Source organism: Typopeltis vanoorti, chromosome 10 (assembly GCF_054136105.1).
Source record: "Typopeltis vanoorti isolate ZY-2024b chromosome 10, IOZ_Tvanoo_1.0, whole genome shotgun sequence".
In the NCBI taxonomy this organism is placed as follows: domain Eukaryota; kingdom Metazoa; phylum Arthropoda; class Arachnida; order Uropygi; family Thelyphonidae; genus Typopeltis; species Typopeltis vanoorti.
The window spans coordinates 60,273,455-60,291,061 of NC_143558.1; the positions used below are offsets into that span (position 1 = coordinate 60,273,455).

General features: G+C 33.3%; 1 protein-coding gene across 8 annotated transcripts in view; it reads right to left on the reverse strand.

The window, feature by feature from the left end:
* The window catches only part of LOC150102446 (uncharacterized), a 108,954-nt gene that overhangs the window by 57,220 nt on the left and 34,127 nt on the right, over positions 1–17,607 (reverse strand). For 3 of the 8 annotated variants that reach the window (XR_016548961.1, XR_016548959.1, XR_016548958.1), the window contains one exon: positions 12,812–12,889. The exons of 1 other annotated variant lie outside the window; for it this stretch is intronic. Coding sequence is in view for 3 of the 7 variants with exons in the window: in XM_090399758.1 (XP_090255884.1) it covers positions 5,771–5,831; positions 12,788–12,889 (163 nt within the window). In the remaining 4 variants the exon portion in view is untranslated. Of the gene's footprint in view, positions 1–4,415; positions 5,832–12,787; positions 12,890–17,607 lie in introns of those variants that run through there. 4 more of the 8 variants (XR_016548960.1, XM_090399760.1, XM_090399758.1 and 1 more) reach the window with 3 other exon arrangements.

Genomic DNA, 17,607 nt, shown 5'->3' on the forward strand with positions numbered 1-17,607 from the left:
ATAGGTCGATAATGGTGTTGAATCTTTTCCTGGTTGTGTGATGGCAATCATTATTGCTTATGCCAAGCATCTAGAAACTCTTCCTCCATAAGTATTCTGCTGGATACTAAGAGGAGATCCATTTAAGATAAAAGACACCTGCCCTGACTTAAGAAAAAAGTGCTTTTTGTAGTTACTCCTTAATGAATGGCTGATTACATGGCTCTAGCCTATTTGCAAAAATGATGAGCCACTGTTTCTCTTATTCTCGCTATCAAAAATTCAAGAGGATAAGCTGTTGCTGAGATTCTAACAAAGCTTTCCTCTAAAGTGTCTACAACTGGTTTGTATTCAGAAACTACACATCTTGTTCCAGGGTAGATTGTGTATACACTTCATTTTCTGTTTTTAATCCTACAAATTTTCTACTCACTGTATGATTGATAAATTATGTAAATTAGATCCAAGATTGTTCTGGATGTCTAATGTAACATGGTTTGGCCCAAGCACATTTATAAACTATGAGATTTCATGTGGTAGGATATTTACAAAATATACCTTATGCTATATCTTGATCTTTTTCCCTTTTTTTTGCTGCTTGGCACTCAGGGTTCTGATCTTGTAGAAATCAAGATGCTTACAGAAATTCAGTTGTTGCTGCCTGAATGAAACAATGTTACACACATTGCTGCTTCAGGGATGCTTAGCTGACAAGATTTTTCACTTGGTTACAAGATAAATTATACTTGCCATGAAATTATATTCTTGTTTAGCCCTTTAACCCAAGTGTAAGCAAAGTTTGCACATTAAGTATCTTAGTGGGCTACTTGGAAACTCAGGCTGATGACTTCACATTAATATCCCATAATTCCAAGAACACTTCCTTTCTAATGTGTATATTGCTAAGCATTATAAGAAGTCTGGGTACCTATCCTCAGTGATGCCCTTGACATAACTTTCATGACAAGCATATTCTCTTAAGCAGGATCATTTTAGGAGTTGTTTCAGGAATGATGCAACTAATAAAGAAAAGTACTCATGGCAAAGTTCAGATATGCCAAAATTGGATGGACACATGGGTTTGCGCCACTTTCGATTTCTTAATTGCCAAGCTATCAGGACATACATATTAGCAAGCACCCTATTTACATTTCAATACAATATATATTTTCGGTGTCATATGTTTTTTGTTTCTTCATCCTTCCACCTTTGCCATGCATATTAGTAGGTTGGATTTTCTCCTTCATAGGCAACAAATTGAGGTTTCTTTGAAAATCAGAATTTATTACCATGGCCTTTACTACCACACTAGGCATAGATGACAGAGCCACGAAAGACAGTTTAGATATCCATATTTCTGAAATTCATTTAAAGCACATTAGTGGATTTAGGATGTAGAGCCAAACATTTTGCTTTTATCAATGTCATAAGTTTGGGTGTCAAAAGTAAGAATAATATTCCTGGTTATAACCAGGTGACTCTCCATGCATATCAGGATGCATCTCATAGCCATCACCTCATGATCATCTCGTATTAAACATTGAGATCCCATTCCGGTATCATACATCTAGAATAGATGAGTTTTATGGAGTATTACTATAATTGGTATGTTATATTATATTACTGAAGAAGCATTTTAATCTTATTTTAATGCAAGCTCTATGTCGACTCAAATACAGTAACTAAACTGTACTTGGGTAGGGGGACTGATCTGACCTAGTATTAGTATGTCCAGCAAAACATCTGGAGATGTAATTTCAACTAATTTTGAGCCAAAGCCTCATAGTGGAATATAAGCAGACTTATTTCCTCCCAAAGGTGGCTTTGCAATGAGCATATGGTAAGTAGTCTGCCATTATATCAAGATCTTGTTTACATTGCAATATACATAACACAGACAAATGGCTTATAAGACCAGTGTATTATATCTGTTAATTGCATGCACTGTTCTAGTCAGTGTACCTGTTTTACACAAGCGTTTCCAGGAGGGGAAAACACTTTCACCTCCATATATATTACCTATAATCCAGTGTGAGATGGCAAACAAGATATGGAAAATGTTCCAAGCTCTCTCACAGCTGATGAACATATTAATTAACTAAAATATTGTAAAAGTATTAAGCTTCCTGTCCAAATATATTTAGAATTCCACCTTCTGTATGCCAGGATGATAATTTGTCCCTCACCTCAGTTCTAAGTGGACTGTGTTCATTTGGGACAAAGATACATACAAATGGTCTTCTAAAACAGCATTCATTAAACGTAGCTCTTTGAAAGCTGAATAACCAACGTGGAAAACTCAACAACAGAAATTGTTCCATTATGGAGTTGAGTTTAGCAAAAAAAAAAAAAGCATCTGACACTTAAAGGAATTCTTCTCCCCTCCTAGGAAACATTCATAGGAAAACAAACAGAATCCTACTTTATGCTATCAGAGGTTTTTGGCATGTCACACATGAAAACAATATGAGATGGGTTTCAGATATACACAGCATTAGCTGAGTAGGTGAAAAGTATTTTTTGCTGAAGATTTTACTTAAGTTTTTCGGTGGCAGAAAGCATAAGCTCCTGGCAAGTAAATCAAGCTTGTGCTCTGGGAGAATACAGAGAAAAATATAGGTGAAGTTCTGTGTAAAACTAGCTAAACAAAAGTCACAAGAAGAATCTGATATGAACACAGAAAATAAATGCTGGAAAGAAGGAAAAATATTCTGGATGCTATTGAAAAAGATTTTCAATATAAAGATATTCTAGATGTTTAGAGTAATTACTTTGAAAATTAATTAAAACTGAACTGAAACAAGCACTAACAGCATGAGCAGAAAACATTCAAGAAGCATACAATCAGGAATACATATCAATACTTGAAATAGAAAAGCCATCAAAAACCTAAAATGTGAAAGGCAGCTGGAGTAAGATATTCAACTAGAAATTCCTAAATATGGATATAAATGTTTTACAGTGGCTATACTTCATAATTCAGAAGGCCTGATTAGAGTTGAATTCTGAAAGATTGGAGTAGAGATCTCATAGTACCCATCTATAAAAAGAGAAATAAAGGAATGTGATAATTGCAGATGAATTTTTCAACTCAATGTTCAGGGTAAGATTTTTTTCAAGTATGCTTAAGAAATGGCCAAGAGAAATTGTGCAAGGAAAGCTTGGAGAAGAACAAATTGGATTTGGACCAAATGGAGGCCAGGATCAAAATTTTCACTTTAAGACAAATAGTAGAGAAGTCATGAGAATATTACAAGGTGCCAAGAGAAAAGCTGTTCAACACCACAGATATATGGTGCAAAATATGCCATTATGTTGCACAATATATTTGAGTTGTAAGTCAGCAGTTACAATTGAAATACAAGAAAATGGTTTTATGCTAAATCAGGTGAGAAACATGCACATTTTCTCCATTCTTATCATTTATATGAATCCTTGTGGAAAGGCTGAGACATTGGTTATACACTCTTACTACATAGCTTAAGGAAATTACAATGTACAATAGAATATACATTAAAATAAATTTTAATACACTTCCAACATTTCGGCAACGTCACATTGCCATTATCAAGGAACTTAAATACAAGACACGTACACGCAAGCCCGTGTCTTGTATTCAAGTTCCTGTGATAATGGCAATGTGACGTTGTCGAAATATTGGAAGTGTATTAAAAATTATTTTAATGTATATTCTATTGTACGTTGTATTTCCTTAAGCTATTTAGTAAGAATTTATATGAATCACATTATGAAGTGATATTATACCCGATATCAAAACTGGAGATGTCAATCTCAGCTCTTTACTTTATACAGATACTGTTATACTTCTAAATAAATCCAGTACAAGCATTTAGGATTCATTGACTAAATTGAATAACTGCTGTGATAAATTCAGTAGGAAAATCAGCAATAAAAAGATAAATATGAAAATAGGAAGAAACACTAAAAACATCAACTGCATCCTGAATGGAGATCAAGTAAAACATTTCAGCTGTTTAGGCACAATTTTAAGTGAAGATGGATAATTAAATATGGAAATAAACAGAACTTATAGATCTGAGAATTTTGAGAAATATTAGGAGAATGAAAAGATTGAATCAATGACAGCATATTAAGAAAGAACTTGACATTGTTAGCATTCTGGAATTTGTTAGAAGAGCTAATCTTTAGTGGCATGGTCACTTAAACAGAATAAGAGAAGAAAGGTTAGCAAAACAAGTGCTCTTTGCCAGGATGGTAGGAAAAAGACCAAGATGGATTGATACAGTAAATGCATTAGAAGACAGAAATATGTGATCTGATATTATCAGTCTTGACAAATCAATTTGGTGGAAAATTGTTGATAGGAAATAATGATGTAACTTTTTTCATTTAGTACTATCAGGTAACCAAAAAAATTAGTGTGGTTTTTCATAATAAAAATTAAACTGCAGAAATTTTCATAAAATGTTTTATTCATTAAAATAAGCAACTTCACAATCTACAATTTTTTTTTTCTCAACAAGATACATGTTTGTAAATTCAGCTTTTATAAAAAGAAAGGGAGTATCTCCCATCCTAATGCACAAATCTTCTCACAGATAAGTTTTGCACTGTCCTGTAAGATATCACTTTCTTCCGATTAACAAGTCGTGGCTGTTTCTGAAGTTACACATCCTGTACATGCTCGAGTTGCATCAAGGATCTCAGCTGTAATTTTCTGGCTTGCAGCGAAAATCCACAGTGGACAATAATGGATATAGTCCACCACACACAAAGTAGTCTTCTGGGAATATACATATAAGTGGGGCCTTTGAAGTGTATGGTACTGGATTGTTTGGTGACAACCAATGATAAGTTTACTTCCTTTAGAATACAAGATCTATTTTTCATCACAAGTGAGCAAGTAATCCAAAAACAGCTTATTTGTATGATGTGAAAGAAGTGAAGAACAAACTGATAGCTTTTGAAGTTTGTTATCTGATAATGCATGTGGGACCCATTTGCTTAGCTTCCACGATTTTCTCAGTTGATGTGAACGAATTGTTTCGCCACTTACGTTAAACATTTGTGAAAGTTCTTGACATGTTAATCTTGAATTATTTTCAACAGTGGCATGTAGATTTTCATTATCAATAACAAAGGGTCTTCCTGAATATGTTGCATCTTCAGGTGCTTCATCATAAGAAACAAATTTTTTAACCCATTTCTGTACAGTATGTTCTGCTACCACATCTTTTTTGAATGCCACACATATTTTAGGAAGCTTCAGAAGCCATCGCAACTAGTTTAAATTCATAAAGCAAACAAGTCCGAATTACACCAGGTTCAAACTGACATTTTAAAAGGGTTCAAAGTCGCAGAAAATAAGTACGCACCAAGTTAGAGTGCACCGATTGACATGTATTGGCACCTTATGAAGAACATAAAAAATTGTGCTCTGCAAGCCACTACAAAAAAAAAAGTCACTGCAGTTAACTCTACCAAAAACCTTGATAAAATCACATACACCTCCTGAGGGTACGTGTCACGAATTTGATGATGAAGAGCAGCATTGACAAAAGTAGAGCCATAGGATACACTAGCATTGATTGGGAAATCTGAAGAAAATCGTTTTCATTTTAATATTTTCAGATAGTTTTATATCCTCAACATAATCCCTGCTCCCTTGTAATGCATTGGGGCAGAGATTTGTTCCACCACATTACAGGATTTTCAAAGCTGTTGTAATTAACTCTTCGGGGTATTTTCAAAACCAAATTTTCTCACCACCACTTTGAACTATTCACTTTAAAAATAGACACCCCTAAGATCACCTACAATTTAGAAAATAAGCAGGTCTGATGGAACTGAGTCCAGACTGCCAGAGAAAGCTAAAACAAAAAATTAATCAGATTCATCCCAAAGAACAGCTATTACAGACAAGCAGCTAATCCAGCTTCAGTAAAAAAAGGCCAAGGAAAAATTTTCAGACTTTATAGCAACAACAATACTTAAAATGACTATGACATCAAAGCAGATTTAAATAAGGTATTTCAATGGTATGAGAAATAACAGCTAAAATTTACCAGTGATAAATGTTCATTTGTGAAGAAAAATTCAAGGTGAGCTTATTTGCACACAGATAAACCTAAAACATGAAATATGGACTAAGCAGTGTGATACTAATACAGCCACAAATGAAATTTTCCTGAAAATATGTAATTTAGCTACGATTTCAAATAGAATTCCTACAATGCTTTGAATAAACTTAACAGAATAAATTTCATAGGTTATAATCTTTATAATGAGGATATATATGCAAGAAAGAACTTTAACTGCTGTTGATGTTCTAATTTATCCATAATTCACTCTGAATAGATGAAGCCCTTTAGTTGAAAAAAAAGTCTGGTTCCAATATCATATAAGTCACTAATAGCCTTTATTAATCAGGGATTTTGAATTGAAAGTGAGTAAGCATATCCAAGTATGGAGTGGCAGGGTTTTCCTACATCGTGAAAACTGGATTTATCCCATAAAACAGGCAAATTGGCCAGAACAATTTATAGCTATAGCACATAACACACAGGATTAACTACCCATCATAAGAAGGGTTCAGATTTCTAAGAAGCCAAATTATATGGCCATGATAGGCCTAACATGAAAGGAAAGATGTGAAATGCTGAATTATATTCAATTTTATTTTCTCACTTGTGTATTACTGAAAGTAATTTTGAAGTAATTAAGTGCTGCTATAGGCTCAATTTGAAGGTGAACTGGTCACGGGGATAAACATCAAGTTAGATAAACGAAGGTTGAGGACAAGTATCTGAAGGGCAACAAGTTAGGACTGCAACATTCAATACTATGACGTTATTTATTTTTTTAGAATTTGTGCATTCTGATGTAGATATATTAATGCTTATATATTTTTTCCTGGTCTGTTACACTTTTTCATTTCATGCAAGACTTGTATACAAACCATGGAGAGGGATTATTTACATTGCTTAGAAGTCTTCTGACAGTTCAATCAGTTTTTTTCAGGAGAATCATTACTATCGCTATTTCTTATTCCATAAATTAGCAATACATTAATAAGGGACCTCGCATTCCTCCAACTCAATTCCAGAATCATGCTAAAATTTATATCAACTACTCCTTATATGAAATTCTTGCCTATTCATGTTCATATCAAAAGATAATTTCCTATCCCACTCCAAATATTGCAAGTATCCACATGAATGTTCAGATACTAATAAAACTGAATAGCAAATATTGCAGGTTGTTTTAAATAAATTGAGTAAGACGACTTTCTACATTTAAGCAGTCATTAAGGAGCTAATATTCTGTTTACTTTATTCAGATTCAAATAATATTTAACTTAGAAAAGAGTTCTGGAAATATACATTGTTGCACAACTATAAAATGAAATTCTAGCTAATACAATATTCCCTTAGAAAAAGATTGTCCTTCCAACTACTACTACTGCAAAAAAGTTCAAGCTAACAATCCCCAATGATAAGAATACTAATATTCTTTATCATAATGTCAATAAATTCATCTAAGATGGCATTAAGAACAAACTTAACATTTATACCAGGCAATGTCTGCATGTACAGACAGCTACCACATGAACTCTACTGTATGCATACTACTATTGTGTCAGTTTAAGAATATTGTTACAAAGTCTATATATAATGTTGCAACTTTTTCTGTAGAATTTTGTGGAAAATTAGCATTTGTGAACTGTTAATGTCAAGTGCAATTTGAACTGATTGTGTTTTCCACACACACACACACACACACACACACACACACACACTTTACTTTACATAAATTGTTTATTTCTGTGCCCAATGTAACAGCTGTTACCTTTTCTGCAAATAAAAATTTGAAAGAGGATATTAGAACAAATGTGTTTAGTCAGATACTATGTTTGGTGTTATAATGAATCTATTTTGATTACCTGCATGCAGTATAGTGTATGCGGGAGGAGACATTATGAAGTGTCACTACAATCATCTTTCAGCGCACTAATTGCTGCTAAATATAGTATATAGAGATGCAATAAAAGTACTCTATTTTCCATGCTTCTTCAGTATAGTGTATGCTTTGGATTGAATATTTTTCATGCTACAGGAACATTTTCATTCCAGTCTTCAAAAAAATTCATGTCTATTCAAAAAGAATAGACACAGGATTCATTTTGATATGTATTATAAGAAGTGGACTACATCCACAGAACTCCAACAAAATAGTAGAATGTGCAAGATATCTTATTGATAAAACAGAACAGCTACTGCCAAAAAAAAAGGTAATGAATGGTATTCACAAAAGTGTGGATAATTCCCATGATCAGAAATCATAATTACCATGTAATATAAATAATATCAATGAATAAAAGAAAATTCATAGAAAACCAATAAAAATATAAACAAAACAGAAATACACATTAAGCATACATTCAGGCAATGACAATCAAGGAAAAGGAGTAGCCATAATATTCAACACAAAATAAGAGGCTAATCTTCAATGGCAGTCAGTCTCAAGTAGAGTAATGTGGGCAAATGAGAATGGGGAACTGGACAATGAGACTTATTTGTGCCTATGGTCACACAGAAGGTTCTACTAAGGTAGAAGTGGAGGAATTTTTTTGAGGCTTTAGAAAAAGCAACTGACATAATGAAAGAGGAAAAGTTGGTCCTTGTTGGGGATCTAAACAGCAGAGCAGGAAATGATTGTGAGACATACAAAAATATTTTGAGAATATTTGGAGAAAAGAGCAAAGCTAATAACAATGTTGGATTTCTGCTCAGGACATGGACTGGTTATTACTAACACCATGTTCCAACATAAAAATGTGCACAAATTCACATGGAGAGAAGAGGCTAGGAATAAGAAAAGTCTCATTGACTATGTTATTGTTGATAGTGATGTTTTCTCCCTGGTGCAGGACACCAGACTGTACAGAGGATTTGAAATTTGAAGTGATCACTATTTAGTCTTGAGCAGGATAAAATTGAATTTCATATTGAAAAGAATAACATGTAAGAAAGTTTTAAAGCAAATAGTTCAGCAGCTCTGAGATGTGAACTGTAGACTAAAATACACAAACATGATTGAAGAAAAAAAGAAAGAGTTTGAGAACAGGAATCAAACCTTGGAGATTCAGTGGCAAACTCTGAAGAAAACATTGATTCTGCCAGAGAGGCATGTGGTGAGGTTGTCTGCAAGGATAAAAAATCAGAACTCAATGGTGGACACAGGAAGTTAAAGAGGCAGTGAAGGAAAAGAAGACAGCATATCAAAAGTTCCTGTCAAATAAGTCAGCTTATGCTCTTAAAGAATACAGAGACAAATGCAACAATGCTAAACACTGTAAAACTAGCTAAACAAAAGTCATGGGAGGACTTTGGCAAGAATATAGAAAATAAATATCAAGAAGGTGGCAAAATATTCTGGAGGTTGTTGAAGCTTAGGAATGGAAGAAAGAGTGCTGTAGAAGGAGTTAGAGATGATAAAGGTGCATGAAAACAGAAGAAAAAGATATCCTTGAAGTATGGAGTAATTACTTTGAAAAACTGCTAAACGAAACAAGCAGTGATGACAGCACAGTGATAAAAAAAAACACTGACCATGCAGTCAGGAATACATATCCATACTTGTAGTAGAAAAAGCCATCAAAGGCTTGAAATGTGGAAAGGCAGCAGGAGTAGATAATATTCAACCAGAAATGCTGAAGTATGGTGGTATAAGTCTTACAGTGGCTGCAATGCATAGTTCAGAAAGCCTGGACAGAGGAACGAATTCCCGATGATTGGAGTAGAGCTCTCATAGTACCCATATATAAAAACGGAAATAAAACTGAATGTGAGAATTACAGAGGTATTTCCCTACTAAGTGTTCCTGGCAAGATCTATGCACGTATACTTGAGAAACGATTGAGAAGAATTGTGGAAGAAAAGCTTGGTGAAGAACAAGCTGGATTCAGGTCAAATAGAGGCTGTCAGAATCAGATCTTCACTTTACGACAAATAATCGAGAAAGCATGGGAATATAACAGCGATCTGTTTTAAGTTTTGTCGATTTGGAAAAGGCATATGACAAGGTGCGAAGAGAAGCTATTCAATACACTACAGTCATATGGTGTCAATGGTGCATTATATCAAGCAATATTGAGTCTTTATTTGAGCTGTAAGTCAGCAGTTAGAATTGAAGGAAGTACAGGAAGATGGTTTAATGTTAAATCTGGTGTGAGACAAGGATGTACATTATCCCCTCTGTTATTCATTATCTATATGGATCACATTATGAAGGAAAGTGGTATTAAACATGACATCAAAATTGGAGATGTTAATGTCAGCTCTTTGCTTTATGCAGATGATGTTATACTTATAAATAAATCTGCTACAAGTCTGCAAGATTCTCTGACTAAACTGAATAACTGTTGTAATAGATATGATATGAAGGTCAGCAATAAAAAGACAAAAACAATGAAAATAGGCAGAATCATTGAAAATGTCAACTGTGTTGTGAATGGAGAACCTGTGGAACAAGTAAAACATTTCAACTACTTAGGCAAGATTTTTAGTGAAGATGGTAAATTAAATATAGAAACAGACAACAGAACCAGCAAAGCTGGTATGTATGGTGGGAAGTCAATTGAATAAATTCATATGGAATAAGAGAGAAATTAGTCTGAACACTAAATTAACTGTATACAAGACAGTGTTCAAACCAGTTTTAATTTATGGATCTGAGAGCTGGGTCAGAAGTAAAACACTTGACCAAAGACCAGAGACCACAGATATGAGAGTCCTGAGAAATATTAGAGGCATGAACAGATGGCATCAAAGGCAATATCATATTAAAAACGAGGATATTAGGAAAGAATTTGACATTGTCAGCATCCAGGAATGCGTTAGCAGAGCTAATCTCAGGTGGTATGGTCACTTAAACAGAACAGGCAAAGAAAGATTAGCAAAATAAGTGTTCTCTGCCAGGTTGGCAGCAAAATGACCCAGAGGAAGACCAAGATATAGGTGGATTGATACGGTACAAAGTGCCTTAGACGATAGAAATATAAGATCTAATAATGTTGGAGTCTTGACAAGTAACAGACTGATTTGGAGGAAAATTGTAGATTAGAAGTTAGTAATGACATAATTTTTTTCATGTAGTACTATCATATCCTGTACACCCCTTGGGAGTACATGGCAGGAATTTGATGATGATTAGCTGTTTCATCAACTCACATGCATGTATTTCATGCCACACCAAGATGAATCATCTGATCAACATTAGTTCATTATATTAACCCTCCTTGTAGTTATGTTTATTATTTCTTATTTATATTTTGCAAACATTTCTCTTTCCCTCTCGTCATATATTATTATGCCATCATAAATGCATGCCCGCAGTCTATATGATCATATTATTCGCTCCATCTAGTAACTTATAGGGCACACATCTCGATTATGAATTATTAATAATTTGTTTGCCAGTAACAAAAGTTATATACACCCCTCCCCCCATATTTGCCATTCACACATGGCTCGTTAATGATTCTTATAATTATGCCTTTCAGTAATTCAAATATAGCAACCAAATATAACTTTCTTGTTTTCTAATATATGGTAGAATAAATTCATTCCCATACACACACACACAGATTTAATTACAACTGAAGAGCCTATCATAACATGCACTGTGTCTGTTGATACACAAACATGAAATTGCAGCAGTGTATACCCACCAAAAGGTTAAGGAATTGGTGAGAGTTCTGATTGCCCCAATGTGAATGTGTTAATGCTAATCCCCAAAAAGATTATGGAGTCCATTAGCATCCTAATGTCACATATGGGAGATTAAGTCTCTTTTTCCTAAGCGACTTAAATGTATTCAGTATAAATTAATAATGATAATGTCTAAATTTCACAGAACCAAAACTTGACAAAAAGATTTACAATCAGGTTCCAAATGAAGTCAAAAGAACCTATTAAACAATGTCTGAACTAGAAGATTCTGATAAATAATGATGATTAAATTAGGAGTAATATGCTAAGTGTGTTGCGTGCTAAATTTAAATATTTATCATCTTGTAACACATAATATTCACTATTATCATTTATAATGCATAAATGAACCTAGAACAATAAATTAATTACATATAATACTGGAATAATATATGGAATCAGATAAACACAATCAGCAGTGCAAACAATCTTGTTTGGAAAATATCGTGAATTGAGTAAATCTCAATTCTGTCCAATCTGTAAATAGATCGAACAAAACTGATTCATCAAGCACTTGAAGTATGTTAGTCTTTCACAACGAGAGAAAATAATATTTTTCGGATATATTGTAATTGGGATATGTAACGGAAATAATTCTTGTATTTATTTCAACTCTAGCTTGTTAGAAAACACTATATGGTTAGCAGAAATTAAGCAAACATTTTAAAATGTGTTTATTCACAATTATCACAGAATATGAAAAAAATTTCAGCACAATACTTTTTAGAAATGTTTTGGTTCTGTTTTCTTTCATTATTTGCACTCTTAAGATGATTTGTACTACATACTCAATAAGATAATTGGTATTGTACTGTGCTACAATATGTGACTATTCTTAACAGTTCAATTGCAAATTTCTTAAAAATTCCCCCACTTATTCAGTTTTGTGAGGTGCAGCTAAGCACAAATGCTTTAACTGAAAACATGAAATATACGTTCAATAGCAATATACTGTAATGGATAATTCCTACTTGAAGTACTGGTTGCAATAATAAATAAATTATGTTCTGTAGTTCATTACTTGCAACACAGAGGTGAAGGAATTAGGTACTTACATACTGACGATAAGCTTGTAGTATGTGGCATTAACCTGCTGCTTCGTGTTATTGGTCCCTATGGTATGCTGGATGGAAGTAGTCAAATTAAGCCTCTTTTTCCTATGGAAGAATGTTTATAATGGCAATAATGTATGCAGAAATAAAATGCAGAAGCAGATCCCAAAAAAATAAATGAAGGCCTATCTTAAATCCAGATATGTCAAGGCAAATACATGAGGAGTTTATATAAAACCACATAATGTGTAAATAGCGTGTGAAATACAGTGAAAACTTACAAAATGTGTAAGCTTTCAAATGCAACTAACTTTTAGGTATAACCATACTTTTACTTATATAGCTGTTATCCCCCCTAGCCATTATGTAAATGGCTACTTTTTGAAATGCGGCTTGAATCATTTACTGTTAGACCATGATCCATCAATATGCTGTTACCAAAGTTTACCCAACCTACAAACCACAGATCAGTTCCAATTCACATGCTTTTACTTGGATTTGCCCAGAGTTAAACATCTTAACCTATTTCTATATAGTAGTTTAGGTCAGTAAGCAATATCCATGAATTGCTAGTTTCAGACCAATGATCCCTGGGAAAACATAGATACAATATTTTACAGTAACTTATTAAGAATGCAATTTCTCAATATAAGATAATCTGCAAAGCATGTCTTAATGATTTCAGTAAATGACTATTTGTACATGTATTCACATTTCCTAATATAAAGTACACAAGAAATAAATAATGAAACAAATTAATGGCAATTTTCCAAGTCTATGTATTTCAAACAGAACTCCAGCCTGATTTTATAAAACTATCTGGAAACACTCTCAGTGCACATTATCTTTTTGTTACAATTTTATAACATTCATGCATTTATTATATGAAGTATAATTAAAAGGACTGTGTTCTATAAATTGGACACTGCAATAATTAAAGTATTGTTATTGTAATGGTTATGATTATAAAACCATACCCATCTATGCTTTTCTCTGAAGTTCAAATAATTGAGATTTATGTTCCTACTTAACTAAAAGAAAAACTGTATGCTTTGTTTCTCTTCAAAGCAAGATAGTCCACAAACCAATTTTATTAAAATTGCACTAAAGCTGTCTTGCATATTGTCTTAAAACCGCTAATACATATTTCAAAATAATCAAGAATGCAACAAAATGCTAACACTTTAACAACGAAGCATATCAATTAACAGCTCATTTACAATGTCAAAAAATTCCAAGTTAATAAAACAGCAAACAACCAGTTTTATGCATGAGATCCAATGAATTTAGAATGCAACAAATTGAAAATAGCTACATGTTCCTGGGCTGAAAAGGTTGTGGCAGTATTTCTTCACTGTGATAAAAATGAGTTCTTGACATAACATTCCTTGTGTCTTGTATTATATTGTCACTACCATCCATATAAGATTGGATTAATTAAATTGCTAAGAGACATTTCTACCAACTTAGTGAAGATGAACTAAATAATTGAATATACCTCAGTCATTCTCTATCTAAAAAATGGATACAAGATCAACAATATTTTGTAGACTTTCCCATGTAATGTCAAATAAGCAAGAATATATAGGTGAGATAGCCCTTCTTATACATCACATAACATATCCTAAAATTTTTACAACTTCCTACACCATCCTGTCCACCTTATATAAAAAATAAAATGAAAGTTTAAAATTCACTGCATGTGTACATGTGCTATTATAGGATAGTCTGGAGAAATAAATCTGGCATATGTACATATGCAGTGAATTTTAAACTTTTATTTTATTTTTTATATGAGGTGGACAGGATGGTATAGGAAGTTGGAAATATGATGCCACAGACCTTGAATATATACATCAATATAAACATAATTTTTGCTGGGACTAAATTTTTTAGCTCAGTATTGGTTACGTGGTCCTTATTCTGAACTCTCAAGAATAACTGGATGATGGTAGGTATTATGTTGAAATGATTAATTCTGTTAGGAAAACCTGCAAAATACATAGCAAATACTAATAAATAATGCTTATTTCTCCATAACACATTCAGAAGAATGTCCTCTGGTCAAAAGACCCCTCATTTTGAATTGCATCCATATAAGGAACATGAGCTTTTTTTTACATAAATATACTAGGCTCATGCAAGCTGCAGAATATGTTTCCAGGTACTTGTCGTTCCTTGCAAAACAGAAACTAGTAGAGCAGATTAGACTAGACAAATGAATGTGCATTTATGTACAGAATGTGTCAAGAAATGGTATGGTGCTGTTGTTTAAGTGTCCAGTGTAGCCTCTTTTTTTTTTTTACAGCCTACATGGTTCACATATCTTGCCAGGTTAAATGAACATAAAAAAATCTAAAATACAATAAAATATAGCCACATTTTAGGTTTTTGAAATAACTTTATAAATAAATTAGCCAGAAGCAGACCCAGAGGTGAATCCATTGCTGGATCATTGTTTTTTTCAAAGCATTTTTCTTGAAAGTTTCTCATGCAATTTTTAAACAGGACAATGAAAGAAGATACTGTAACAGTTCTAAAGTTTCTTCTTTTTAAACAGATTTAAATAGAGCTTGCTAGAATGTCCAATGATTCTGTCACCAATTCCTGACCCCCCCCCCCTCTAATGAAATGCAAACTCCCAACTACATTTAAGGACTTTCCCTTATGTAAGGTACAGTGTGACCGGCTGTTAGAGGTTTTGGAGGATGGGTAGTAGGTGAAATTTTAACATCGGTATCCACAGCAGGTTTCAGAGCTATTTACACTTGTGTTTTCTGGGCTCTGAAATTCTTAAGACTAAATTTAGAAACAAATAGTTAGATTTCCCCGAGTCAGCTGGTAACGCTTTTGAATCATATTTTACTGGTCTTGCCAGGTCTGAGTCTTAATCAGTATGTATTACGGTTGATTAGCAAATTATAGCTTTCATATATATATATATATATATTCATCAACATCTTTATTCACTATGATATTAATTAAAATACATATTAGGTCTGCTCAAGTCTTTTGGTAATCCACCTAATTCTTTTCTATGATTGCTATAATGTGTACTCTGGTGATATCCCAGAGGGTTCAGACAAAATTCAACCCTTTCAATAATATTTTTTATTCTGCATGTTAAGGCCTCTGGAAAGATTAAATAATAAATAAATGCTGAATTTCAACTTTACATTGTTTTGTTCCTTAAGGCAGATTCTCCTAACAAATACAAGTTATTATATTCACCCAGAGTGAAGAAAAATAAGAAGTCTTACCATGTTGATAATGATATCTTCATGCCGTTTTGTGACAGTACAGTATACAAATTTAATTCCCAAGATAAAAATCTTTTAAAAACAAAATTTTAAAAAGAATCAAAGGCCACCAGCTTTTCAGGTGAACTAGAGACTCAAATATCTAAATAAGTAATCAAGGGAAAATAAGTCTGGAAATAAAAACCAAACCATTGAAAGACTCGCTGATATAGTAAAGAAATCACTGACTCAGCTAAAGAGGTGTGTTGAAGTCACCTGCAAGGATACATATTCATCATCAAATTCCTGACATATCCTCAAGAGGTGTACAGGATATGAGAATACTACATGAAAAACTTACATCATTACTAACTTCCTATCTACAGTTTTCCTCCAATTCAATCTGTCAAGACTCCAACATTATCAGTTTTGTCTTATAAAGGCACTTTTTACTGTATCAATCCACTTATCTTGGTCTTCCTCTGGGTCTTTTCCTGTTAACTGGCAGAGAACACTCGTTTTGCTAATCTTTCCTCTTCCATTCGGTTTAAGATGACCATACCACCTGAGATTAGCTCTGCTAATAATGTCAAGTTCTTTCCTAATATCCTCGTTTTTAATATATTACCATTGATGCCATCTGTTCACCCCTCCCTAATCTTTCTCAGGACTCTCATATCTGCAGTATAGTCTTTGGTCAAGTGTTTTATTTCTAATCAAGCTCTCAGATCCATAAGTTAAAATTGGTTTGGACACCATCTTGCATACAATATAAAATGATGGTACAACATGACAGGATACATAATTGTATATTGTACATGTATATATAAAAAAAAAAACACTAAGTTATAGAAGCAGTCATGAGAAAGAAGGAAGTAGACTGAAAGTTCCTACAAAGTATTAAATTAATATAAATAAATGTGTTTCACAGTGAAATGATGTCACAAGAAACTGTTCTGCAAATGCAAAATCGGCAATCTTAACACTAAGCCACCATTTAGCAAGGCACTAGAAGAATAATGTTAAAAAAAAAAATTTGTATGAATAAGTATGCATGGTAACTTCCAAAGAAATTCCATCATTCCAGTGATGAACCAAACTGCACATAACCATCAAAGTTCAGTGTACATGGCTACAGCTCTGTTTATATAATCTTGAACTGGTTCAGCAGATATCCGACAATCACATTTAATGAAGGAAAATGTTGAGCTATATACATGGCGAAACATTCTGAACAGTAATGTTGCTTTGAGAACGTGAACCAGTTCTAGTCCTCGGGACTAAAACTGGTTCATGTTCTCAAAGCAACATTTCCCACAAGCAAGTTAAGCAGAATTATTCATCTGCAAAATGGAATACCCACATCGACCCACAAGATAAAGAGAAAATTAATTCTAAGATACATAACAGTATTTTAAGATCATTCTTTGCAGAAAATATGCAATAGATCAGACATATTTAGACATGCTTCAGCTACCAACCTACCCTCCTATTCCAAAAGGATAGAGCTTTTCAATGGTTTCACAATGTTTCTTCCTTTCTTGAGGCCTGAGTGCCATAGAGTAAGATGGACTCATTCTGTGG